This window comes from Zonotrichia leucophrys, unplaced genomic scaffold (genome assembly GCF_028769735.1).
Source record: "Zonotrichia leucophrys gambelii isolate GWCS_2022_RI unplaced genomic scaffold, RI_Zleu_2.0 Scaffold_175_98730, whole genome shotgun sequence".
Lineage (NCBI taxonomy): Eukaryota > Metazoa > Chordata > Aves > Passeriformes > Passerellidae > Zonotrichia > Zonotrichia leucophrys.
In genome coordinates this window covers 23,096-50,289 of record NW_026992380.1, presented here as the reverse complement: position 1 = coordinate 50,289, position 27,194 = coordinate 23,096, and the positions used below count along the sequence as shown (strand labels likewise).

General features: G+C 51.6%; 1 protein-coding gene across 7 annotated transcripts in view; it reads right to left on the bottom strand.

Annotated features, from left to right (window-relative positions):
* Positions 1–27,194, bottom strand: part of ACTN4 (actinin alpha 4) — a 62,788-nt gene that overhangs the window by 22,836 nt on the left and 12,758 nt on the right. For 3 of the 7 annotated variants that reach the window (XM_064738103.1, XM_064738102.1, XM_064738107.1), the window contains exons 2-10: positions 21,571–21,685; positions 20,128–20,247; positions 14,698–14,784; positions 13,225–13,312; positions 10,670–10,748; positions 10,512–10,593; positions 6,198–6,283; positions 2,775–2,867; positions 74–304 (exon numbers count right to left, since the gene is read on the bottom strand). In XM_064738103.1, the coding sequence (XP_064594173.1) occupies positions 74–304; positions 2,775–2,867; positions 6,198–6,283; positions 10,512–10,593; positions 10,670–10,748; positions 13,225–13,312; positions 14,698–14,784; positions 20,128–20,247; positions 21,571–21,685 (981 nt within the window). Of the gene's footprint in view, positions 1–73; positions 305–819; positions 844–2,774; positions 2,868–6,197; positions 6,284–8,398; positions 8,485–10,511; positions 10,594–10,669; positions 10,749–13,224; positions 13,313–14,697; positions 14,785–20,127; positions 20,248–21,570; positions 21,686–27,194 lie in introns of all 7 variants that reach the window. The other 4 variants (XM_064738105.1, XM_064738110.1, XM_064738106.1 and 1 more) reach the window with 3 other exon arrangements.

Sequence of the window (27,194 nt, the reverse complement as noted above, 5' to 3'; positions counted from 1 at the left end):
AGGCTGGGGCAGATTTGGGGCAGTTTTGGGTGGATTTGGGGCAGTTTAGGACCCCAAAAGCCCCCAGACCCACCGAGACCATCCTGCCCTCGGAGGGCATGAAGGCGGGCCGGCCGCTGAGGCGCAGTTTGGTCTGCAGGGTGTTGAAGTTGATCTCCAGCTGACATTTCTCCTGCACCTTGGGCGGTTTGTGCACGCGCCGGTACTCGCGGAAATCCTCCAGCTTCTGCTGCATGGCCGGGATGGTCTTCTGGGGGTCCCGGCTCTCCAGCCAGGGGATCGTGCGCTGGATCCACGCCAGGAGCTGGGGGGACACGGATTTGGGGTTTGGGATGGGGTTTGGGGTTTGGGATGGGATTTGGGGTTTGGGGGTCCCGGGTCTCCAGCCAGGGGATGGTCCTCTGGATCCAGGCCAGGAGCTGGGGGGACACGGATTTGGGGTTTGGGATTGAGTTTGGGATGGGTTTTGGGGTTTGGGATGGGATTTGGGGTTTGGGATGGGGTTTGGGGGTCCCGGGTCTCCAGCCAGGGGATGGTCCTCTGGATCCAGGCCAGGAGCTGGGGGATACAGATCTGGGGTTTCGGATGCAGTTTGGGATTTGGGATTGAGTTTGGGATGGGGTTTGGGGTTTGGGATGGTCTTCTGGGGGTCCCGGGTCTCCAGCCAGGGGATGGTCCTCTGGATCCAGGCCAGGAGCTGGGGGGACACGGATTTGGGGTTTGGGATGGGGTTTGGGGTTTGGGATGGGGTTTGGGATGGGATTTGGGGTTTGGGATTGAGTTTGGGGTTTGGGGGTCCCGGGTCTCCAGCCAGAGGATGGTCCTCTGGATCCAGGCTAACAGCTGGGGGGACACGGATTTGGGTCTGGGATGGAATTCGGGATGGGGTTTGGGATTGAGTTTGGGATGGGATTTGGGATGGGATTTGGGGTTTGGGATTTGGGGTTTGGGATTGAGTTTGGGATGGGGTTTGGGGTTTGGGATGGTCTTTGGGGGTCCCGGCTCTCCAGCCAGGGGATGGTCCTCTGGATCCAGCTGGGGCGACACGGATTTGGGGTTTGGGATTGAGTTTGGGATGGGGTTTGGGGTTTGGGGTTTGGGGGTCCCGGGTCTCCAGCCAGGGGATGGTCCTCTGGATCCAGCTGGGGGGACACGGATTTGGGGTGTGGGGTTTGGGATTGAGTTTGGGATGGGGTTTGGGTTTGGGATGGGATTTGGGGTTTGGGATGGGTTTTGGGGTTTGGGATGGGATTTGGGGTTTGGGGTTTGGGGTTTGGGATTGAGTTTGGGGGTCCCGGGTCTCCAGCCAGGGGATGGTCCTCTGGATCCACGCCAGGAGCTGGGGGGACACGGATTTGGGGTTTGGGATGGGGTTTGGGGTTTGGGATTTGGGGTTTGGGATTGGGTTTGGGATGGGGTTTGGGGTTTGGGATGGGGTTTGGGGTTTGGGGTTTGGGGTCTGGGATGGAATTTGGGGTTTTTGGGGGGCTGGATCCAGGCCGGCATCTGGGGACAGGGACTGGGAATGTGGGAGGGGGATTTGGGGCTGGTTTTGGGGTGTTTTTGGGGTATTTCCCCCCCTTACATCCGAGGCCAGGCACTCAGTTATCCATGGGGGATTTGGGGTATTTTTGGGGTGGGATTTGGGGGTGGTTTTGGGGCGTTTTTGGGGTATTTTTGGGTTGTTTTTGGAGCTGTTTTTGAGGTGGTTTTGGGTTGTTTTTGGGATGTTTTTGGGGTGGGATTTGGAGTATTTTTGGGATATTTTTGGGGTGGCTTTGGGGTTGTTTTTGGGGTGCTTTTGAGGTGGTTTTGGGGGTATTTTGGGGTGTTTTTGGAGCTTTCCCCCCTTACATCCGAGACCAGGTGCTCACTGCTCTATGAGGGATTTTGGGGATATTTTGGGGTGTTTCTGGGGTGTTTTTGGGGTGGGATTTGGGGGTGTTTTTGGGGTATTTCGGGGCTGGTTTTGGGGTATTTTTGGGGTGGGATTTGGGGGTGGTTTTGGGGTGTTTTTGGGTATTTTGGGGTATTTTTGGGTGTTTTTTGGGGCTGTTTTTGGGGTGTTTTTGGGGCTGTTTTTGGGGTGAATTTGGGGTTGTTTTTGGGGCTGTTTTTGGGGTGTTTTTGGGGCTGTTTTTGGGTATTTTTGGGGTGTTTTTGGGGCTGTTTTTGGGGTATTTTTGGGGTGGTTTTGGGGCTGTTTTGGGGCTGTTTTTGGGGCTGTTTTTGGGTGGGATTTGGGGTGGTTTTGGGTATTTTTGAGGTGTTTTTGGGGCTGGTTTTGGGATATTTTTGGGGCTGTTTTGAGGTGTTTTTGGGGCTGGTTTAGGGTATTTTTGGGCTGTTTTTGGGGCTGTTTTTGGGGTATTTTTGGGCTGTTTTTGGGGTGTTTTTGGGGTATTTTTGGGGCTGTTTTTGGGGTATTTTTGGGGTGGTTTTGGGGTATTTTTGGGGCTGTTTTTGGGCTGTTTTCAGGGTATTTTTGGGGTGGTTTTGGGGCTGTTTTTGGGGATATTTTGGGGCTGTTTTGGGGGTATTTTTGGGGGTGTTTTGGGGTTTTTTTGGGGTATTTTTGGGTTGTTTTTGGGGTGTTTTTGGGGTGTTTTTGGGGTATTTTTGGGGCTGTTTTTGGGGTGTTTTTGGGCTGTTTTTGGGGTGTTTTTGGGGTATTTTTGGGCTGTTTTTGGGGTATTTTTGGGGTATTTTTGGGCTGTTTTTGGGCTGTTTTTGGGGTGTTTTTGGGGCGTTTTTGGTTTTTTTTCCCCCCTTACATCCGAGGCCAGGCGCTCGTAGTCCTCCATGAGCTGCTCGTTCTCCTGGTTCACGGCCAGAACTTTGCAGATGCGATTGGCCGCCGTCTCCGCCTGCGGGAACGCGGGAATTGGGAATTCCGGAATTCCGGAATTCGGGAATGGAAATATGGAATGATGGGAATGGGAATATGGGAATGGGAATTTGAGAATATGGGAATATGGGAAAATGGGAATATGGGAAAAGGGAATATGGTATTGGAAATACGGAATTATGGGAATGGCAATATGGGATTGAATATTTTGGGATTGGGAATATTGAAATTTGGGAATATGGGAATGGGAATGGGAATATGGGAATGGGAATATGGGATTGAATATTTTGGGATTGGGAATATTGAAATTTGGGAATATGGGAATGGGAATATGAGAATATGGGAATGGGAATATGGGATTGAATATTTTGGGATTGGGAATTTTGGGATTGGGAATGATGGGATTTGGGAATATGGTATTGGAAATATGGAATTATGGGAATATGGGATTGAATATTTTGGGATTGGGGATATTGGAATTTGGGAATATGGGAATATGGGATTGGGAATATGGGAATGGGAATATGGGCATTTGGAAATGGGAATATGGGAATATGAGAATATGGGATTGGGAATATGGGGATGGAAATTTGGGATTGGGAATATCGGAATTTGGGAATATGGGAATGGGAACATGAGAATACGGGAATATGGGAATTTGGGAATATGGGAATGGGAATTTAGGATTGGTAATATGGGAATGGGAACTTCAAAAAAAGTTTGAAGGAAAGAAAGGGAAAAGAAAGGAGAGAAAAAAGGGGAAAAGACAGGAAAAAAAGGGGAAAACTGGGAGAAAAGAGGGAAAAGGGGGGAAAAGAGGGAAAAACGGGGGGAAAAGGGAAAAAAAAAAGGGGAAAAAAGGGAAAAGGAAAAGAAAAGAAAGGGGAAAGAAAAAGGAACCCCAGCCCTCTGTGAGCCCGATCCCAAACCCGATCCCGATCCCGATCTGCCCCAGGAGGAGGAGGAGGAGGAGGAAGATGAGGAGGAGGAGGAGGAAGAGGCCGGGCTGGAGGTACCTGGGTGGGAGGCAGAGGAGGAATCCAGGAGGAGGATGAGGAGGATGAGGAGGATGAGGAGGATGAGGAGGATGAGGAGGATGAGGAGGATGAAGAGGATGAAGAGGAACTGGGAAGGGTCACGAGGAGGAAAATCCAACGGCCGGGGAGGAAGGAAAGAAAGGAAATCAATGAAGGAAATCCATGAAGGAAATTAATTAAGGAAATAAATTAAGGAAATAAATTAAGGAAATCAATGAAGGAAATCAATGAAGGAAATCAATGAAGGAAATCAATGAAGGAAATTAATTAAGGAAATTAATGAAGGAAATAAATGAAGGAAATTAATGAAGGAAATCCATGAAGGAAATAAATTAAGGAAATCAATGAAGGAAATTAATGAAGGAAATCCATGAAGGAAATAAATTAAGGAAATCAAGTAAAGGAAATCAATGAAGGAAATTAATTAAGGAAATCCATGAAGGAAATAAATTAAGGAAATAAATGAAGGAAATCAATGAAGGAAATAAATGAAGGAAATAAATGAAGGAAATAAACAAAAGAAATTTATAAATCAAATAAAGGAAAAGAGGGGAAAAGGAGGGAAAGGAAAGGAATGGAGGAAGCAGGAAAAGGAAGGGAATAAAGGGGAAAAGGAAGGGGATGAAGAAGGGGATAAAGGGGAAAAAGAAAGGAATAAAGGGGAAAAGGAAAGGGATAAAGGAAATGGAAAAGGAAATGAATAAAGAAGAAAAGGAAAGGGATAAAGGAAGGGATGAAGGAAGGGAATAAAGGGGAAAGGGATCACAGAAAGGGGAAAAGGAAGGAAATAAAGGGGAAAGGAAAGGAATAAAAGGGAAAAGGGAATAAAGGGGAAAGGAAGGAATTGGAGGGAAAAGGAAAGGGAATAAAGGGGAAAAGGAAGGAAATAAAGGGAAAAGAGAATAAAGGGGAAAAGGAAGGAAATAAAGGGAAAAGGAAAAGAATAAAGGGAAAAGGAAAAGGATAAAGGAAAGGAAAACGGGAGGGAATAAAGGGGAAAAGGAAGGAAATGGAGGGGAAAGGAAAGGAAAGGAGGAAGCAGGAAAAGGAAGGGAATAAAGGGGAAAAGGAAAGGAATAAAGGGGAAAAGGGAATAAAGGGGAAAAGGAAGGAATTGGAGGGGAAAGGAAAGGAATAAAAGGGAAAAGGGAATAAAGGGGAAAAGGAAAGAATTGAGGGGAAAGGAAAGGAATAAAGGGAAATGGAAAAGGATAAAGGAAAGGAAAACGGAAGGGAATAAAGGGGAAAAGGAAGGAAATAAAGGGAAAGGAAAGGAATAAAGGGGAAAAGGAAATAAAGGGGAAAAGGAAAGGAATAAAAGGGAAAAGGGAATAAAGGGGAAAGGAAGGAATTGGAGGGGAAAGGAAAGGAATAAAGGGCAAAGGAAGGGAACCAAGGGGAAAGCCAAGGGAACAGAGGCCGGAAGGAGGAAGGGAACAGGAGGAACCCAAGGGAATGCAGGCCGGGAAGGAGGAAGGGAACAGGAGGAAGCCAAGGGAATGCAGGCCGGAAGGAGGAAGGGAACAGGAGGAGGAAGCCAAGGCAGCGGCAGCGCGAGCTCAGCACAGCCAGGAGCCAAAGCCCCGGCCAGGGCAGGCACAGCAGCGGCCGGGCGGGAACCAGGAACCAGAGCCCAAATACCAGATCCCAGATCCCAAATACCAGATCCCAGATCCCAGAGCAGATCACAGGTCCCAGATCCCAAATATCAGATCCCAAATCCCAGAACAGATCCCAAATCTCAGATCCCAGAGCAGACCCCAGATCCCAAGTTTCAGGTCTCAGAGCAGATCCCAGATCCCAAATCCCAGATCCCAGATCCCAAATATAATTTCCCAAATTTCAGATCCCAGATCCCAGATCTCAGATCGCAAATCCCATATCCCAAATCCCAAATCTCAGATCCCAGAGCAGATCCCAAATATCAGATTTCAGATCCCAGATCCCAAATCTCATTTCCCAAATATCAGATCCCAGATCAGATCCCAAACCCCAAATCTCAGATCCCAGAGCAGATCCCAAATCCCAGAGCAGATTACAGATCCCAAATATAATTTCCCAAATCTCCGATCCCAGATCCCAGAGCAGATCCCAGATCAGATCCTAAATCCCAGATCAGATCCCAGATCCCAAATCTCAGATCCCAGATCCCAAATCTCATTTCCCAAATCTCAAATCTCATTTCCCAAATCTCTGATCCCAAATCCCAAATCCCAAATCCCAAATCCCAGATCCCAAATCTCATTTCCCAAATCCCAGGTGCCCGGTGCCCGGTGCCCGGTGCCAGGGGGGCTCTCCGGGGCCGGGCTCACCTTCTGTGCCCCGGAGAAGGCGTGGTAGAAGCAGGACACGTAGGTCATGATGGCCTTCTCGTCTGGGCGCAGCGTGCCCACGATATCTGCCCGGGGGAGAGCAGAGCATTCCCACAGAATTCCCAAAGATTCCCAAAAATCCATCCCGGGCTCGGGACCCCGCCCCGGGCTGGCTCACGGGGGGTTGGTGCTGCCTCGGCCCTTCCTCAGTCCCCAGCCCTGCATTGCTGGGCATTGCTCCATGGATTCCCATTCATTCCCATGGATTTCCATTCATTCCCATGGATTTCAATGGGATCCTGTGCATTTCTCCATGGATTCCCATTCATTCCCATGGATTTCAATGCGATCCTGTGGATTTCCAGTTATTTCCCATGGATTCCCATTCATTCCCATGGATTTCCATTCATTCCCATGGATTTCAATGGGATCCTGTGGATTTCCAGTCATTTCCCATGGATTTCCATTCATTTCCCATGGATTCCCATTCATTCCCATGGATTTCCATTCATTTCCCAATAATTTCCCATAGATTCCAATGGGATCCTGTGGATTTCCAGTAATTTCCCATGGATTTCCATTAATTTCCCATGGATTTCCCATGGATTTCAATGGGATCCTGTGGATTTCCAGTAATTCCCATGGATTTCCATTCATTCCCATGGATTTCCATTCATTTCCCAATAATTTCCCATGGATTTCAATGGAATCCTGTGGATTACCATGAATTTCCCATAATTTCCCATGGATTTCCATTAATTTCCCATGGATTTCCATTGATTTCCCATGAATTCCTATGAATTTCCCATGGATTTCCAATTGACTTATGTGGATTTTTATGGAATCCAATGGATTTCCCATGGATTTCCCATGAATTCCTATGAATTTCCCATGGATTTCCAATTGACTTATGTGGATTTTTATGGAATCCAATGGATTTCCCATGGACTTCCATTCATTTCCCATTCACTTCCCATGGATTTCCCATTGACTTCCGTGGATTTTTACGGAATCCAATGGATTTCCCATGAAGTTCTCATTCATTTCCCACGGATTTCCCATTGACTTCCATGGATTTTTATGGAATCCAATGGATTTCCCATGAAGTTCCCATTAATTTGCCATGTATTTCCCATTGACTTCCATGGATTTTTATGGAATCCAATGGATTTCCCATGAAGTTCCCATGGATTTCCCATTGACTTATGTGGATTTTTATGGAATCCAATGGATTTCCCATGGATTTCCCATTGACTTCTGTGGATTTTTATGGAATCCAATGGATTTCCCATGAAGTTCCCATTCATTTCCCATGGATTTCCCATTGATTTCCATGGATTTTTATAAAATCCAATGGATTTCCCATGGATTTCCCATGAAGTTCCCATTCATTTCCCATGGATTTCCCATTGATTTCCGTGGATTTTTATGGAATCCAATGGATTTCCCATGGAGTTCCCATTCATTTCCCATGGATTTCCAATTGACTTCCGTGGATTTTTATGGAATCCAATGGATCTCCATGAAGTTCCCATTCATTTCCCATGGATTTCCCATTGATTTCCGTGGATTTTTATGGAATCCAATGGATTTCCCATGGATTTCCCATGAAGTTCCCATTCATTTCCCATTGACTTCCGTGGATTTTTATGGAATCCAATGGATTTCCCATGAAGTTCCCATGAATTTCCCATGGATTTCCATTAATGTCCCATTAAGTTCCCATTGATTTCCCATGGATTTCCAATTGACTTATGTGGATTTTTCTGGAATCCAATGGATTTCCCATGGATTTCCCATTGACTTCTGTGGATTTTTATGGAATTCAATGGATTTCCCATGAAGTTCCCATTCATTTCCCATGGATTTCCAATTGACTTCCGTGGATTTTTATGGAAATTTCCCATGGAATTCCCACCAATCTCCCCAAATCCCCCCCAAGTGGGGACCCCCGGGCAGATTTAACCCCTCGTGAGCCCCCCGGGGCCGCTCCCGGAGCCCCCACGAGCGACAGCGGCTGCGGCTGCAAAGGGAAGCGCAGAGAGACAGAGAGAATTCCAGGGGGAAAGTTCCGGAAAGAACGGAGCCGGGAGGAAGGTTCCGGAATGACGGAGCCGGGAGGAAGGTTCCGGAATGACGGAGCCGGGAGGAAGGTTCCGGAATGACGGAGCCGGGAGGAAGGTTCCGGAAGCTCCCGGTACCTTCTGGGCCCCGGAGAAGGCGTGGTAGAAGCTGGACACGTAGGTCATGATGGCCTTCTCGTCCGGGCGCGCCGTGTTCACGATATCTGCCCGGGACCGACAGGGTTAAACTGGGAACCACTGGGAACCACTGGGAATGACTGGGAATGACTGGGAACGACTGGGAATGACTGGGAACAAACTGGGAACAAACTGGGAGCAAACTGGGAGCAAACTGGGAACAAACTGGGAATGACTGGGAACAAACTGGGAACGACTGGGAATGACTGGGAATGACTGGGAGCAAACTGGGAGCAAACTGGGAATGACTGGGAATGACTGGGAGCTAACTGGGAATGACTGGGAATGACTGGGAATGACTGGGAACAAACTGGGAGCAAACTGGGAATGACTGGGAGCTAACTGGGAATGACTGGGAATGACTGGGAACAAATTGGGAACGACTGGGAACAAACTGGGAATGACTGGGAACAAACTGGGAGCAAACTGGGAGCAAACTGGGAACAAACTGGGAATGACTGGGAACAAACTGGAACAACTGGGAGCAAACTGGGAATGACTGGGAATGACTGGGAACAAACTGGGAGCAAACTGGGAATGACTGGGAACAAACTGGGAACAAACTGGGAACGACTGGGAGCAAACTGGGACAAAACTGGGAACAAACTGGGAATGACTGGGAGCAAACTGGGAGCAAACTGGGAACGACTGGGAATGACTGGGAATGACTGGGAACAAACTGGGAATGACTGGGAACAAACTGGGAATGACTGGGAATGACTGGGAATGACTGGGAGCAAACTGGGAACAAACTGGGAATGACTGGGAATGACTGGGAACAAACTGGGAACGACTGGGAACGACTGGGCATGACTGGGAATGACTGGGAGCAAACTGGGAATGACTGGGAACAAACTGGGAATGACTGGGAATGACTGGGAGCAAACTGGGAACGACTGGGAATGACTGGGAATGACTGGGAACAAACTGGGAATGACTGGGAGCAAACTGGGAACAAACTGGGAACGACTGGGAACAAACTGGGAGCAAACTGGGAATGACTGGGAACAAACTGGGAATGACTGGGAACAAACTGGGAATGACTGGGAACAAACTGGGAACAAACTGGGAGCAAACTGGGAATGACTGGGAATGACTGGGAACAAACTGGGAATGACTGGGAGCAAACTGGGAACAAACTGGGAGCAAACTGGGAGCAAACTGGGAACAAAAGGGAATGTCAGATTTGTGGGATTCTGAAATTGTGGAGACCTGGAAAAATGAAATCCTGCAATTATGGGACTCTAGAAAAAGCGAATGTCAGATTTATGGGATCCTGGAATTGTGGAGTTCTGGAATAATAAAATCCAAGAATTATGGGATCCTAGAAAAAGAAAATGTCAGGTTTATGGGATGCTGGAATTGTGGAGTTCTGGAATAATAAAATCCAAGAATGATGGGATCCTAGAAAATGTCAGATTTATGGGATCCTGAAGTCATGGAATAATGAAATCTGAAAATTATGGGATCCTAGAAGAAGGGAATGTCAGATTTATGGGATGCTGGAATTGAGGGATCAGAGAGTTGTGGGATCCTGGAAAAATGAAATCCAAGAATTATGGGATCCTAGAAAATGTCAGATTTATGGGATGCTGGAATTGTGGGATCAGAGAGTTGTGGGATCCTGGAATTGTGGAGTTCTGGAATAACAAAATCCGAGAATTAAGGGATCCTAGAAAAAAGGAATTCCAGGTTTTTGGGATCCTGGAACTGTGGGGTCCCAGAATAATGAAATCCAAGACTTAAGGAATCCTAGAAAAAAGGAATTCCAGGTTTTTGGGATCCTGGAATTGTGGGATTGTACAGCTCTGGAGTCCTGAGAGCTCTGCACCCCTGGAATCACAGGATGATGGAATCAATTCTGGAACCCTGAGCATCCCAAATCCTGGGGAAATCCAGGAGAAATCCAGGAGAAATCCAGGAGAAATCCAGGAGAAATCCAGGAGAAATCCAGGAGAAATCCAGGTGAAATCCAGGAGAAATCCTGGAGAAATCCAGGAGAAATCAGGGATCCTGTGAGGAAATCCCGGGATCCCCAGAATTCCACACTCACCCTCGGCATCCAACATCTTGGGAATGTCCAGGTACTTCTCCGCCACCTCGAAGGCGTTGTTGAGGTTGGTGACGGGATCGTCCTGGGGACAAGGGGGGGTTCAGTGGGTGGGAATTCCCAAATTCCCGGATTTTCCAGGGGGTTTTTTTGGGATTTACCTTGCGCAGTTTGTCGTACTCGATCAGCTCCGGGCGGTGCCGGTGGATGAGGGCGTTGAAGGCCAGCCCGTCCTTCCAGCTGGGGGAAAATGGGGATCAGATCCCAGGAATCCATGGGGAAAATTGGGATCAGATCACGGGAATGTGCAGGGAAAATGGGGATCAGAGCCCAGGAATCCACAGGGAAAACTGGGATCAGAGCCCGGGAATTTGAAGGGAAAATGGGGATCAGGTCACGGGAATGTGCAGGGAAAATCAGGATCAGAGCCCGGGAATGGGCAGGGAAAATGGGGATCAGAGCCCAGGAATTTGAAGGGAAAATCAGGATCAGGTTGTGGGAATGTGCAGGGAAAATGGGGATCAGAGTCCAGGAATTTGCAGGGAAAATGGGGATCAGGTCATGGGAATCCATGGGGAAAATGGGGATCAGAGCGCGGGAATGTGCAGGGAAAATCAGGATCAGAGCCTGGGAATGTGCAGGGAAAATCGGGATCAGAGCCGGGAATGGGCAGGGAAAATGGGGATCAGGTCACGGGAATGTGCAGGGAAAATCGGGATCAGATCGTGGGAATGTGCAGGGAAAATCGGGATCAGAGTCCAGGAATTTGAAGGGAAAATCAGGATCAGGTCACGGGAATGTGCAGGGAAAATGGGGATCAGAGCCCAGGAATGGGCAGGGAAAATGGGGATCAGATCCCAGGAATCCATGGGGAAAATTGGGATCAGAGCCCAGGAATTTGAAGGGAAAACTGGGATCAGGTCACGGGAATGTGCAGGGAAAATGGGGATCAGAGCCCGGGGATTTGAAGGGAAAATCGGGATCAGGTCATGGGAATCCACAGGGAAAATGGGGATCAGGTCACGGGAATGTGCAGAGAAAATGGGGATCAGAGCCCGGGAATGTGCAGGGAAAATCGGGATCAGGTTGTGGAAATCCGCAGGGAAAATCGGGATCAGAGCCCGGGAATTTGAAGGGAAAATGGGGATCAGGTCACGGGAATGTGCAGGGAAAATGGGGATCAGGTCACGGGAATGTGCAGGGAAAATGGGGATCAGAGCCCGGGAATGTGCAGGGAAAATCGGGATCAGGTCACAGGAATGTGCAGGGAAAATTGGGATCAGAGCCCGGGAATGGGCAGGGAAAATGGGCATCAGGTCACAGGAACGTGCAGGGAAAATTGGGATCAGAGCCCGGGAATGGGCAGGGAAAATGGGCATCAGAGCCCGGGAATTTGAAGGGAAAATCAGGATCAGGTCATGGGAATGTGCAGGGAAAATCGGGATCAGAGTCCAGGAATGTGCAGGGAAAATTGGGATCAGGTCACGGGAATGTGCAGGGAAAATTGGGATCAGAGTCCAGGAATCCATGGGGAAAAATGGGGATCAGAGCCCGGGAATGTGCAGGGAAAATCGGGATCAGGTCACAGGAATGTGCAGGGAAAATGGGGATCAGATCCCAGGAATCCACAGGGAAAATGGGGATCAGATCCCAGGAATCCATGGGGAAAATGGGGATCAGAGCCCGGGAATGTGCAGGGAAAATGGGGATCAGGTCACAGGAATGTGCAGGGAAAATTGGGATCAGAGCCCGGGAATGTGCAGGGAAAATGAGGATCAGGTCACGGGAATGTGCAGGGAAAACTGGGATCAGAGCCCGGGAATCCATGGGGAAAATTGGGATCAGAGCCCGGGAATGGGCAGGGAAAATTGGGATCAGAGCCCGGGAATCCATGGGGGAAATTGGGATCAGATCCCGGGAATCCATGGGGAAAATGGGGATCAGAGCCCGGGAATGGCAGGGAAAATGGGGATCAGGTCACGGGAATGTGCAGGGAAAATCGGGATCAGGTCGTGGGAATCCGCAGGGAAAACTGGGATCAGAGCCCGGGAATGACAGGGAAAATGGGGATCAGTCCGGAATGTGCAGGGAAAATTGGGATCAGAGCCTGGGAATGTGCAGGGAAAATGGGGATCAGAGCCCGGGGATTTGAAGGGAAAATGGGGATCAGGTCATGGGAATCCACAGGGAAAATGGGGATCAGATGCCAGGAATCTGCAGGGAAAACTGGGATCAGAGATTTGGGAAACCCGGATCAGAAATTTGGGAGGAGATCAACCGGGAATTTTCAGGGAAAATCGGGATCAGATCCACAGGGAAACACATGGGAAAATGGGATCAGAGGGAATCAGGAAATGGATAACTCGGGAATTTGCAGGGAAAATCGGGATCAGATCATGGGAATATTCAGGGAAAACTGGGATCGGATCCCAGGAATTTAGAGAGAGAAAATGAGGATCAGACCATGGGAATTTACAGGGGAAATTGGGATGAGATCCTGGGAATCCACAGGAAAATTTGGGATTGAGTCCTGAGCCAGCCACGGGGAATGGGAAATTTGACTGGAAGATGGGAGGAGGAGGAAGGAGGAAGGGGAATGATGTGGAAGTTAGGAAGTAGGAAGCTTGGGAAGAGGAAGAGGAAGAGGAAGAGGAAGAGGAAGGGGAAGGGGAAGGGGAAGGGGAAGAGGAAGAGGAGGAGGAGGAGGAGGAAGGACCTGATGTGGAAGTTCTGCACGTTGACGTTCTTGTACGGAGCCGTTTTCCGCTGGCACCAGAGCAGCAGCCCCTCCTTGGCCGAGGTCTCTGCGGGAGCCGAGCCCAGATTGGGGGGTCTGGGGGGGATCTGGGAGGGATCCCAGGGCTGGATCCCGGGGTGGATCCCACAATCCCAGGGGCAGATCCCAGGGTGGATCCCACAATCCCAGGGGCAGATCCTGCAATCCCGGGGTGGATCCTGGGGGGATCCCACAATCCCAGGGGCAGATCCCAGGGCTGGATCCCGGGTGGATCCCACAATCCCAGGGCAGATCCCAGGGTTGGATCCCACCAGGGGGATCCCACATTCCCAGGGTGGATCCCACAATCCCAGGGCAGATCCCAGGGTCGGATCCCACAATCCCAGGGGTCGGCAGATAGTGATCTGATGTGGAAAAATCCACAATCCCAGGGGCAGATCCTGGGGGCAGATCCCACAATCCCAGGGGCAGATCCATGCCAATCCCAGGAACAAGGACGGATCCCATCTCACAATTGTGGATCCCACAATCCTGGGTGGCAATCCCAGGGTCGGATTCCCACAATCCCGGGAGCAAGGTGATCTTCCCACAATCCCAGGGCAGATCCGGGGGGATCCCACAATCCAGGGGCAGATCCCATGTGATCCCACAATCCCAGGGGCAGATCCTGGGGTGGATCCCAGGGCAGATCCTGAGGTGGAGCCACAATCCTGGGAGCAGATCCCCCAATCCCAGGGCAGATCCGGCTCCCAGCCACCTAGTGGATCCACAATCCGGGATTCCAGGATCATGTGATCCACATCCCAGGAACAGATCCTGGAGTCGGATCCCCATATCCCATGGATCCCCAACCAGGCAAATCCCAGGTGGATCAGTGTGAGATCCCGAAACACCAGGGTGTGGATCCCACAGTCCCAGGAACAATCCCAATCCAGGAGCGTCCATATCCCCCAATCAATGGCCAGGTGATCCACATGGTGACCCTTATCCCCCAACCCCAGGAGCAGATCCCAGGGTGGATCCCCCAATCCAGGAGCAGATCCCAGGGTGGATCCCCAACGGAGTGGATCCAGGGATCCACAGTCCAGGCAGATCCCAGGTGGATCCCCCAATCCCAGGACAGATCCAGGTGGGTCCCCAGTCCCGGGATCCATGTGAATCCCCCAATCCAGGAGCAGATCCAGGTGGATCCCCATCCAGACAGATCCTGGTGAATCCCCCAACCCCAGGAGCGATCCCAGATGGATCCCCCAACCCCAGGAGCAGATCCAGGATGGATCCCCCCATCAGAGCAATCCAGGATGGGTCCCCCAATCCAGCAGATCCAGGGTGGATCCCCATCAGGAGCAGATCCCAGTGGATCCCAATCCAGGCAGTCCAGGATTCCCACAGTCCCAGGAGCAGATCCCGGGTGGATCCCCCAATCCAGGAGCGGCTCCCGTGCCCCGTTACCTTCCACGGAGATGTCCTGGATGGCGAAGCGCAGGATGATCGTCCAGATCATGCCCAGCGTCATCTTGGCGTTCCCGTCCACGATCTCTGCGGGAGGGAAACGCAGGGGATGGATCCCGGGAATGGATCCCAAAGGGAAAACACAGGGAATGGATCCCAAAGGGAAACACAGGGAATGGATCCCAAAGGGAAACACAGGGAATGGATCCCAAAGGGAAAACACAGGGAATGGATCCGGGGGAACACAGGGAATGGATCCCGGGAATGGATCCCAAAGGGAAACACAGGGAATGGATCCCAAAGGGAAAACACGGGAATGGATCCCAGGGGGAATCCCCAGGAATGGATTCCAGGGGGAATATCCAAGGAAATCCCAGGGAAGGATCCAGGGTGGAATCCCCCAGGGAAGGATCCTGGGATGGAATTCCCAGGGAAAACCCAGGGCAAGGAATTCCCAGGGGGAATCCTGGGGGAATATGGGGTTGTGGAACCCTGGAATTTGGGGGGCTCCACAATGGAGGAGTCAAAAAATTAATTTTGGAGTCCCCAAATGAACGGATCCCACATCAGGGAATCCTGCAGCAATGGGATCATGGGATCTGGGAATCCTGGATTTATGGAGTCCCAGGACACAAAGTTCTGGAATTACGGGACCCAAAAATCATGGAAAACCAGGATTAGGGGGGATTTGTGGGATTGCAGAACTGGAATTCATTACAGAAGTCTGAGGACAAAAAACTCTGGAATTAAGGGACCCCAAAACCATGGAAAACCAGGATTAGAGGGGATGCAGGATTTGTGGGATTGCAGAACTGGAATTACAGATCCCGGAATCCATTACAGAACCACGGAATCAAGCGATTATGGAATTGTTTGGGGTGGAAAAAAACCTCGGAAACCACGGAGAGGGAGAGAGGAATCCCACAGGGAGGAATCCCACAGGGAGGAATCCCACAGGGCAGGAATCCCACAGGGAGGAATCCCACAGGGAGGAATCCCACAGGGAGGAATCCCACAGGGAGGAATCCCACAGGGCAGGAATCCCACAGGGAGGAATCCCACAGGGCAGGAATCCCATAGGGAGGAATCCCACAGGGAGGAATCCCACAGGGAGGAATCCCACAGGGAGGAATCCCACAGGGCAGGAATCCCACAGGGCAGGAATCCCACAGGGCAGGAATCCCACAGGGAGGAATCCCACAGGGAGGAATCCCACAGGGCAGGAATCCCACAGGGCAGGAATCCCACAGGGAGGAATCCCACAGGGAGGAATCCCACAGGGAGGAATCCCACAGGGAGGAATCCCACAGGGAGGAATCCCACAGGGAGGAATCCCACAGGCAGGAATCCCACAGGGAGGAATCCCACAGGATGGAATCCACAGGACAGGAATCCCACAGGGCAGGAATCCCACAGGGAGGAATCCCATAGGGCAGGAATCCCACAGGGCAGGAATCCCATGGGGAGGAATCCCACGGGCAGGAATCCCACAGGGAGGAATCCCACAGGGAGGAATCCCACAGGGCAGGAATCCCACGGGCAGGAATCCCACAGGCAGGAATCCCACAGGGAGGAATCCCATGGGCAGGAATCCCACAGGCAGGAATCCCACAGGGAGGAATCCCACAGGGAGGAATCCCATGGGGAGGAATCCCATGGGCAGGAATCCCACAGGGAGGAATCCCACAGGGAGGAATCCCACAGGGAGGAATCCCACAGGGAGGAATCCCATGGGCAGGAATCCCACAGGGCAGGAATCCCACAGGCAGGAATCCCACAGGGAGGAATCCCACAGGGCAGGAATCCCACAGGGAGGAATCCCACAGGGATTAATCCCACAGGGCAGGAATCCCATGGGCAGGAATCCCACAGGGAGGAATCCCACAGGGCAGGAATCCCACAGGGAGGAATCCCATGGGCAGGAATCCCACAGGGCAGGAATCCCACAGGGCAGGAATCCCACAGGGCAGGAATCCCACAGGGAGGAATCCCACAGGGCAGGAATCCCACAGGGAGGAATCCCACAGGGAGGAATCCCATGGGCAGGAATCCCACAGGGCAGGAATCCCACAGGGAGGAATCCCACAGGGCAGGAATCCCACAGGCAGGAATCCCACAGGGCAGGAATCCCACAGGGCAGGAATCCCACAGGGCAGGAATCCCATGGGCAGGAATCCCACAGGGAGGAATCCCACAGGGAGGAATCCCACAGGGAGGAATCCCACAGGGAGGAATCCCACAGGCAGGAATCCCACAGGGAGGAATCCCACAGGGAGGAATCCCACAGGGAGGAATCCCACAGGGCAGGAATCGCACAGGGAGGAATCGCACAGGGAGGAATCCCACAGGGAGGAATCCCACAGGGAGGAATCCCACAGGGAGGAATCACAAAGGGCAGGAATCCCACAGGGAGGAATCCCACAGGGAGGAATCCCACAGGGAGGAATCCCACAGGGAGGAATCCCACAGGGAGGAATCCCACAGGGAGGAATCCCACAGGGCAGGAATCCCACGGGCAGGAATCCCACAGGGAGGAATCCCACAGGGAGGAATCCCACAGGGAGGAATCCCACGGGCAGGAATCCCACAGGGAGGAATCCCACGGGCAGGAATCCCACAGGGAGGAATCCCATGGGGAGGAATCCCACAGGGAGGAATCCCACAGGCAGGAATCCCACAGGGAGAATCCCACAGGAAGGAATCCCACAGGGCAGGAATCCCACGGGCAGGAATCCCACAGGGAGGAATCCCACAGGGAGGAATCCCACAGGGAGGAATCCCGGAATCCCATAGGGAGGAATCCCACAGGGAGGAATCCCACAGGGCAGGAATCCCACAGGGAGGAATCCCACAGGCAGGAATCCCACAGGGCAGGAATCCCACAGGCAGGAATCCCACAGGGAGGAATCCCATGGGGAGGAATCCCACGGGGAGGAATCCCACGGGCAGGAATCCCACAGGGAGGAATCCCACGGGCAGGAATCCCACAGGGAGGAATCCCACAGGGCAGGAATCCCACAGGGAGGAATCCCACAGGGAGGAATCCCACGGGCAGGAATCCCACAGGGAGGAATCCCACAGGGCAGGAATCCCACAGGCAGGAATCCCACAGGGAGGAATCCACAGGGCAGGAATCCCACAGGGAGGAATCCAATGGGCAGGAATCCCACAGGGAGGAATCCCACAGGGAGGAATCCCACAGGGCAGGAATCCCACGGGGAGGAATCCCACAGGGAGGAATCCCACAGGGAGGAATCCCACAGGGAGGAATCCCACGGGGAGGAATCCCACAGGGAGGAATCCCACAGGGAGGAATCCCACAGGGCAGGAATCCCACAGGGCAGGAATCCCATGGGGAGGAATCCCACAGGGAGGAATCCCGGGCTCCCCATCCCCATCCCACATTCCCAGGGCTGCCTCCAGCATTCCCGTTGTTTGTTTGGGAATTGCTGGGCCGGGACGGGCTCCGGGCGTCTCCCGGCTCGGGGCCGGTCGGGACTCGCTCGGCTCCGGGCACGCGGAGCCTTCCCGGGCTGGGATCCCAACAAACCGGCCCGGCCGGAGCCGCTGCCAGCCCGGCACGCCCGGCCCCGGGGATCCCACGGGAAATCCTGTGGGAATGGGGCTGGATCCCACAGGGAATGGTGCTGGATCTACAGGGAATGGTTCTGATCCCACAGGGAATGGTTCTGGATCCCACAGGGAATGGTTCTGGATCCTGTGGGAATGGTTCTGGATCCTGTGGGAATGGTGCTGGATCTACAGGGAATGGTTCTGATCCTACAGGGAATGGTGCTGGATCTACAGGGAATGGTTCTGGATCCCCCAGAGAATGGTCCTGGATCTACAGGGAATGGTTCTGGATCTACAGGGAATGGTCCAAATCCCACAGGGAATGGTCCCAATCCCACAGGGAATGGTCCTGATCCCACAGGGAATGGTCCTGGATCCTACAGGGAATGGTTCTGGATCTACAGGGAATGGTCCCAATCCCACAGGGAATGGTCCTGATCCCACAGGGAATGGTCCTGATCCTACAGGGAATGGTTCTGGATCCCACAGGGAATGGTTCTGGAGATCCTGCAGGGAATGGTCCCAGAGATCCCACAGGGAATGGTTCTGGATCCTACAGGGAATGGTCCCAATCCCACAGGGAATGGTTCTGATCCTACAGGGAATGGTTCTGGATCCTGTGGGAATGGTCCTGGATCCCACAGGGAATGGTTCTGATCCTACAGGGAATGGTCCTGATCCCACAGGGAATGGTTCTGGAGATCCCACAGGGAATGGTCCCAATCCCACAGGGAATGGTCCTGGATCTACAGGGAATGGTTCTGGAGATCCTGCAGGGAATGGTTCTGATCCTACAGGGAATGATCCAGATCCTGCAGGGAATGGTCCCAATCCCACAGGGAATGGTCCCAGAGATCCCACAGGGAATGGACCTGATCCTACAGGGAATGATCCTGAATCCTACAGGGAATGGTTCTGATCCTACAGGGAATGGTCCTGATCCTACAGGGAATGGTTCTGGATCTACAGGGAATGGTTCTGGATCCCACAGGGAATGGTCCTGGATCTACAGGGAATGGTTCTGGATCCCAACAAACCGGCCCGGCCGGAGCCGCTGCCAGCCCGGCACGCCCGGGCCTGGGGATCCCACGGGAAATCCTGTGGGAATGGGGCTGGATCCCACAGGGAATGGTTCTGATCCTACAGGGAATGGTTCTGATCCTACAGGGAATGGTTCTGATCCCACAGGGAATGGTTCTGGATCTACAGGGAATGGTTCTGGATATCCCACAGGGAATGGTTCTGATCCCACAGGGAATGGTCCTGGATCCCACAGGGAATGGTTCTGATCCTACAGGGAATGGTTCTGATCCCACAGGGAATGGTTCTGATCCCACAGGGAATGGTTCTGGATCTACAGGGAATGGTTCTGATCCTACAGGGAATGGTTCTGGATCCTGTGGGAATGGTCCTGGATCTACAGGGAACAATCCTGGAGATCCCACAGGGAACAGTCCTGGATTCCACAGGGAATGATCCCAATCCCGCAGGGAATGGTCCCAATCCCACAGGGAATGGTTCTGGATATCCCACAGGGAATGGTCCCAGAGATCCAGCAGGGAATGACCCCAGATCCCACAAGGAACAGTCCCAATTCCACAGGGAATGATCCCAATCCTGCAGGGAATGGTTCCAATCCCACAGGGAATGATCCTGGATCCCACAGGGAATGATCCCAATCCCACAGGGAATGATCCCAGAGATCCCACAGGGAACGATCCCAATCCCGCAGGGTTTTGGGTCAAGTTCAAAGGGTTTGAATCATGGTTAAACCCCCTCAAAATCCCGATTTTGGCCTAAAAGGGGCCCTCGGGTGTCAGATCCCAGTGGATCCCAGCGGATCCCAGCTGGGCTCACCCTCGGCGCCGATGGAGACGAGCTTGACGCCCTTGCTGGCGATGAAATCCAGGGCCTTGTTGACGTTGTTGATCTTGTGCACCCTCATCTTGCCCCGCTCGGGCTTCGGGAGCCGCTCCCCTGCAACGGGATTGGGGGCAGGGTTAAATCATCTGGGTCGGGTTAATTAATCTGGGTCAGGGTTAAATAATCTGGGTCAGGGTTAATTAATCTGGGTCAGGGTTAAAGGGTGTTGGGTCAGGGTTGGAGGGTTTGGGTCAGGGTTAAATAATCTGGGTCAGGGTTAATTAATCTGGGTCAGGGTTGGAGGGTTTGGGTCAGACCTAAATAATCTGGGTCAGGGTTAAATAATCTGGGTCAGGATTAATTAATCTGGGTCGGGGTTAATTAATCTGGGTCAGGATTAAATAATCTGGGTCAGGGTTAAATAGTTTGGGTCAGGGTTAAAGGGTTTGGGTCAGGATTAAATAACCTGGGTCAGGGTTAATTAATCTGGGTCAGGGTTAATTAATCTGGGTCAGGGTTAAATAATCTGGGTCAGGGTTAAATAATCTGGGTCAGGATTAAATAATCTGGGTCAGGGTTAAATAATCTGGGTCAGGGTTAAATAATCTGGGTCAGGGTTAATTAATCTGGGTCAGGGTTAAATAATCTGGGTCAGGGTTGGAGAGTTTGGGTCAGGGTTAAAGGGTTTGGATCAAGTTTAAAGGTGTTTGGGGAGGTTTCAGTACTTTGGGCCCAGTTTGAGGGTTTTGGGGCCCAGTTTAAGGATTCTGGGCCCAGTTTGGGTTTTTTTGACCCAGTTTAAGGATTTTGGGCCCAGTTGGGGGATTCTGGGCCCAGTTTGAAGATTCTGAGCTCAGTTTGGGGTTTGTTGGCCCAGTTTAAGGATTTTTAGCCCAGTTTGAGAATTCTGGTCCCAGTTTGGGGCATTTTGGACTCAGTTTGGGGTTTTTTGGGCCCACTTTAAGGATTTTGGTCCCAGTTTGGGGGGTTTTGGGCTGAATTTGGAGGTTTTGGGGCCCAGTTTAGGGATTTTGGTCCCAGTTTGGGGCATTTTGGACTCAGTTTGGGGTTTTTTTGGGCCCAGTTTAAGGATTTTGGGCCCAGTTTGAGAATTCTGGTCCCAGTTTGGGACATTTTGGACTCAGTTTGGGTTTTTTGGGCCCAGTTTAAGGATTTTGGTCCCAGTCTGGGGGGGTTTGGGCTGAATTTGGGGTTTTTTGGACCCAGTTGAAGGATTTTGAGCCCAGTTTAAGGATTTTGGTCCCAGTTGGGGGGTTTTGGGCTGAATTTGGAGGTTTTGGGGCCCAGTTTAGGGATTTTGGTCGCAGTTTGGGGGGGTTTGGGCTGAATTTGGGGTTTTTTGGACCCAGTTGAAGGATTTTGAGCCCAGTTGAGGGATTTTGGTCGCAGTTTGAGGATCCTGAGCTGGGGCCTGACCTGAGATGACCTCGAGCAGCAGCATCAGTTTGAGCCCGTCCCGGAAATCCTCGTCGATGTTCTCGATCTGCGTGCCCGCCTTGCGCAGGTGGGAATTGCACCAGGCCGTGAACGTCTGCGGGACAGCGGCGGGGTCAGGGCTCGGGGGGCTCAGGGGTTTGGGGGGACCCCCGGGTTTGGGGGCACCCCCAGGGTTTGGGGGGCTCCGGGGGTCTGGGGGGCTCCAGGGGTTTGGGGGGATCTCTGGGGTCAGTGGGGACCCCCAGGGTTTGGGGGGCTCCGGGGGTTTGGGGGGGCTCCAGGGGTCTGGGGGGACCCCCAGGGTTTGGGGGGATCTCTGGGGTCAGTGGGGACCCCAGGGTTTGGGGGGACCCCCGGGTTTGGGGGGATCTCTGGGGTCAGTGGGGACCCCCAGGGTTTGGGGGGACCCCCGGGTTTGGGGGGCTCTGGGGGTCTGGGGGGCTCCAGGGTTTGGGGGGACCCCCAGGGTTTGGGGGGATCTCTGGGGTCAGTGGGGACCTCCAGGGTTTGGGGGGAAAATGGGGAATTGGGGGCCTGGGGATTCCTCATCCCAGCAGGAACGATCCCATTGGGAATGATCCCATTGGGAATGATCCCATTGGGAATGACCCCATTGGGAATGATCCCACTGGGAATGATCCCATTGGGAATGATCCCATTGATCCCTCTGGGAATGACCCCACTGGGAATGATCCCATTGATCCCACTGGGAATGATCCCATTGGGAATGATCCCATTGGGAATGATCCCATTGATCCCACTGGGAATGATCCCATTGATCCCACTGGGAATGATCCCATTGGGAATGATCCCATTGATCCCACTGGGAATGATCCCACTGGGAATGATCCCATTGATCCCACTGGGAATGATCCCATTGGGAATGGTCCCACTGATCCTACTGGGAATGATCCCACTGGGAATGATCCCACTGATCCCATTGGGAATGAACCCATTGATCCCTCTGGAAATGATCCCACTGGGAATGATCCCATTGATCCCACTGGGAATGACCCCACTGGGAATGATCCCATTGACCCCACTGGGAATGATCCCATTGGGAATGATCCCATTGATCCCATTGGGAATGATCCCATTGATCCCTCTGGGAATGATCCCATTGGGAATGATCCCATTGATCCCTCTGGGAATGATCCCATTGATCCCACTGGGAATGACCACATTGGGAATGATCCCATTGATCCCACTGGGAATGATCCCATTGATCCCACTGGGAATGATCCCATTGGGAATGATCCCATTGATCCCACTGGGAATGATCCCATTGGGAATGATCCCATTGATCCCACTGGGAATGATCCCATTGATCCCACTGGGAATGATCCCATTGATCCCATTGGGAATGATCCCATTGATCCCACTGGGAATGACCCCATTGATCCCATTGGGAATGATCCCATTGATCCAAGCAGAAATGATCCCATTGATCCCACTGGGAATGACCCCACTGATCCCATCAGGAATGACCCCAGGTTACTGACCCCACTGACCCCATTATGAATGACCCTGGTTTATTGATCCCATCAGCAATGACTCAGTTATTGACCCCACAGCAATGACCCTGGGCTATTGACCCCACTGACCCCACAGCAATGACCCCACTGACCCCACAGCAATGACCCCACTGACCCCACAGCAATGACCCCGGGTTATTGACCCCATTGACCCCACAGCAATGACCCCACTGACCCCACAGCAATGACCCCGGGTTATTGACCCCACTGACCCCACAGCAATGACCCCACTGACCCCACAGCAATGACCCCGGGTTATTGACCCCACTGACCCCACAGCAATGACCCCACTGACCCCACAGCAATGACCCCACTGACCCCACAGCAATGACCCCAAACCTTCCCTCCCCGGGAACGCCCAAGCCCACAGGCCCAGCTCCAGTTATGGAGGAACCGGGACAGCCCCACCCCAAACTCTCCTTCTGGGGCCGCACTGTGGGGTCAGGAACCGGCTCTGAGCCCGAGACCCAACCCCAAACCCAGCAGGAAACTCAATCTGATCCCCTGGGTGTGGGAACGGCCGGGATCCTGCAGGATTCCCAGGAACAGCCCGGATCCTGCAGGATTCCCGGGAATATCCCAGATCCTGCAGGATTCCTGGGAACCGGCTCCGACCCCGGGACCCAACCCCAAACCCAGCAGGAAACTCAATCTGATCCCCTGGGTGTGGGAACGGCCGGGATCCCGCAGGATTCCCGGGAACATCCCGGATCCCGCAGGATTCCCGGGACCATCCCAGATCCCGCAGGATTCCCAGGAATATCCCGGATCCCGCAGGATTCCCGGGCCCATCCCGGATCCCGCAGGATTCCCAGGAATATCCCAGATCCCGCAGGATTCCCGGGAACATCCCAGATCCCGCAGGATTCCCGGGAACATCCCAGATCCCGCAGGATTCCCGGGACCATCCCAGATCCCGCAGGATTCCCGTGCCCATCCCGCTCCGGGGCGGCTCCGGGATCGCCCTGGATGTGGGAATATCCCAGATCCCGCAGGATTCCCAGGCCCATCCCAGATTCCCGCAGGATTCCCAGGAACACCCCAGCTCTGGGGCGGCTCCGGGCTCGCCCTGCGCTCGGGGCGGCTCCGGGCGGTGCCGGGACTTTGGCCGGTGCCAGCTCTGAACATGCCAGAGCCGGGCGTGGCCGGGCGTGGCCGGCGGGCACCGACACGCACGGGGCACTGAGTCAGCTGGGCATGGAGAGGGATCCCAGAAAAATCCCATAAAAATCCCACAGAAATCCCATTCTGGGATCCCATTCACCAACACGCACGGGGCACTGAGTCAGCTGGGTATGGGAGATACCAGAAAAAATCCCATAAAAATCCCATAACAATCCCACAAAAATCCCATTCTGAGATCCCATTCACCGACACACACGGGGCACTGAGTCACACTGGGCATGGAGAGGGAGATACTGGAAAAAATCCCATAACAATCCCACAGAAATCCCATAAAAATCCCACAGAAATCCCATTCACCGACACGCACGGGGCACTGAGTCAGCTGGGCATGGAGATACTGGAAAAAATCCCATTAAAATCCCACAAAAATCCCACAGAAATCCCATTCACCAACAGGAACGGGGCACTGAGAGATCCCGGAAAAATCCCACAGAAATCCCATAAAAATCCCACAGAAATCCCACAGAAATCCCATAAAAATCCCATAAAAATCCCATAACAATCCCACAGAAATCCCATAAAAATCCCATTCTGAGATCCCATTCACCAACACGCACGGGGCACTGAGAGATTCCAGAAAAACCCCACAGAAATCCCATAAAAATCCCATTCACCGCACAGGGCACTGAGTCAGCTGGGCATGGAGAGGGAGATACTGGAAAAAATCCCATAAAAATCCCACAGAAATCCCACAAAAATCCCACAGAAATCCCACAGAAATCCCATTCACCGACACGCACGGGGCACTGAGTCAGCTGGGCATGGAGAGAGATCCCAGAAAAATCCCACAGAAATCCCACAAAAATCCCATTCACCGCACGGGGCACTGAGTCACAGCGGGCATGGAGAGAGATCCCAGAAAAATCCCATAACAATCCCACAGAAATCCCATTCACCGACACGCACGGGGCACTGAGTCAGCTGGGCATGGAGAGGGAGATACTGGAAAAAATCCCATAACAATCCCACAGAAATCCCATAAAAATCCCATTGTGGGATCCCATTCACCGACATGCACAGGGCACTGAGTCACACTGGGCATGGAGAGGGAGAGACTGGAAAAATCCCATAACAATCCCACAGAAATCCCATTATGGGATCCCATTCACCAACACGCACAGGGCACTGAGTCAGCTGGGCATGGAGATACTGGAAAAAATCCCACAAAAATCCCACAGAAATCCCATAAAAATCCCACAGAAATCCCATTCACCAACAGGAACGGGGCACTGAGAGATCCTGGAAAAATCCCACAGAAATCCCATAAAAATCCCATTGTGGGATCCCATTCACTGACACGCACGGGGCATTGAGAGATTCCAGAAAAACCCCACAGAAATCCCATAAAAATCCCATAAAAATCCCATTCACCGCACGGGGCACTGAGTCACTGGGCATGGAGAGGGAGATACTGGAAAAAAATCCCACAGAAATCCCACAGAAATCCCACAGAAATCCCACAGAAATCCCATAAAAATCCCACAGAAATCCCATAAAAATCCCATAACAATCCCACAGAAATCCCATAACAATCCCACAGAAATCCCATAAAAATCCCATAACAATCCCACAGAAATCCCATAACAATCCCACAGAAATCCCATTCACCAACAGGAACAGGGCACTGAGTCAGCTGGGCATGGAGAGAGATCCCAGAAAAATCCCAGTATGGGATCCCATTCACTGACACACACGGGGCACTGAGAGATTCCAGAAAAACCCCACAGAAATCCCATAAAAATCCCACAGAAATCCCATTCACTGACACGCACGGGGCACTGAGTCAGCTGGGCATGGAGAGGGAGATACTGGAAACAATCCCATAACAATCCCACAGAAATCCCACAGAAATCCCATAAAAATCCCATAAAAATCCCACAGAAATCCCACAGAAATCCCATAAAAATCCCACAGAAATCCCATAAAAATCCCACAGAAATCCCATAAAAATCCCACAAAAATCCCACAAATAATCCCACAGAAATCCCATAAAAATCCCATAAAAATCCCACAGAAATCCCATTCACCGACACGCACGGGGCACTGAGAGATCCTGGAAAAATCCCACAGAAATCCCATAAAAATCCCACAGAAATCCCATAAAAATCCCACAAAAATCCCATTCTGAGATCCCATTCACCGACACGCACGGGGCACTGAGTCAGCTGGGAATAAAATCCAGGATCAAATCTGGAATAAAATCTGGAATAAATCTGGGATGAAATTCAGGATAAAATAAAATCCAGGATAAAATCTGGGATAAAATAAAATTTGGGATAAAATCCGGGATAAAATCCAGGATAAATCTGGGATAAATCTGGGATAAAATCCAGGATCAAACCTGGAATAAAATCTGGAATAAATCTGGGATAAAATCCAGGATAAAATAAAACCCAGGATAAAATAAAAGGCAGGATAAAATCCGGGATAAATCCAGAATAAAATAAAATCCAGGATTAAATCTGGGATTAAATCCGGGATAAAATCTGGGATAAAATCCAGGATAAATCTGGGATAAAATGTGGAATAAATGCAGGATAAATCTGGGATAAATTCAGGATAAAATCTGGGATAAAATCCAGGATAAATCTGGGATAAATCTGGGATAAAATCCAGAATAAAATCTGGGATCAATCTGGAATAAAATCCAAGATAAAATCCAGGAATAAAATAAAATCCGGGATAAAATCCAGGAATAAAATCTGGAATAAATTCTGGGATAAATCTGGGATAAATCCAGGATAAAATCCAGAATAAAATCTGGAATAAAACCTGGGATAAAATCTGGAATAAATCCAGGATAAAATAAAATCCAGGATAAAATCTGGGATAAAATCCAGGAATAAAATCCTGGATAAAATCAGGAAACGATAAATCGGATAA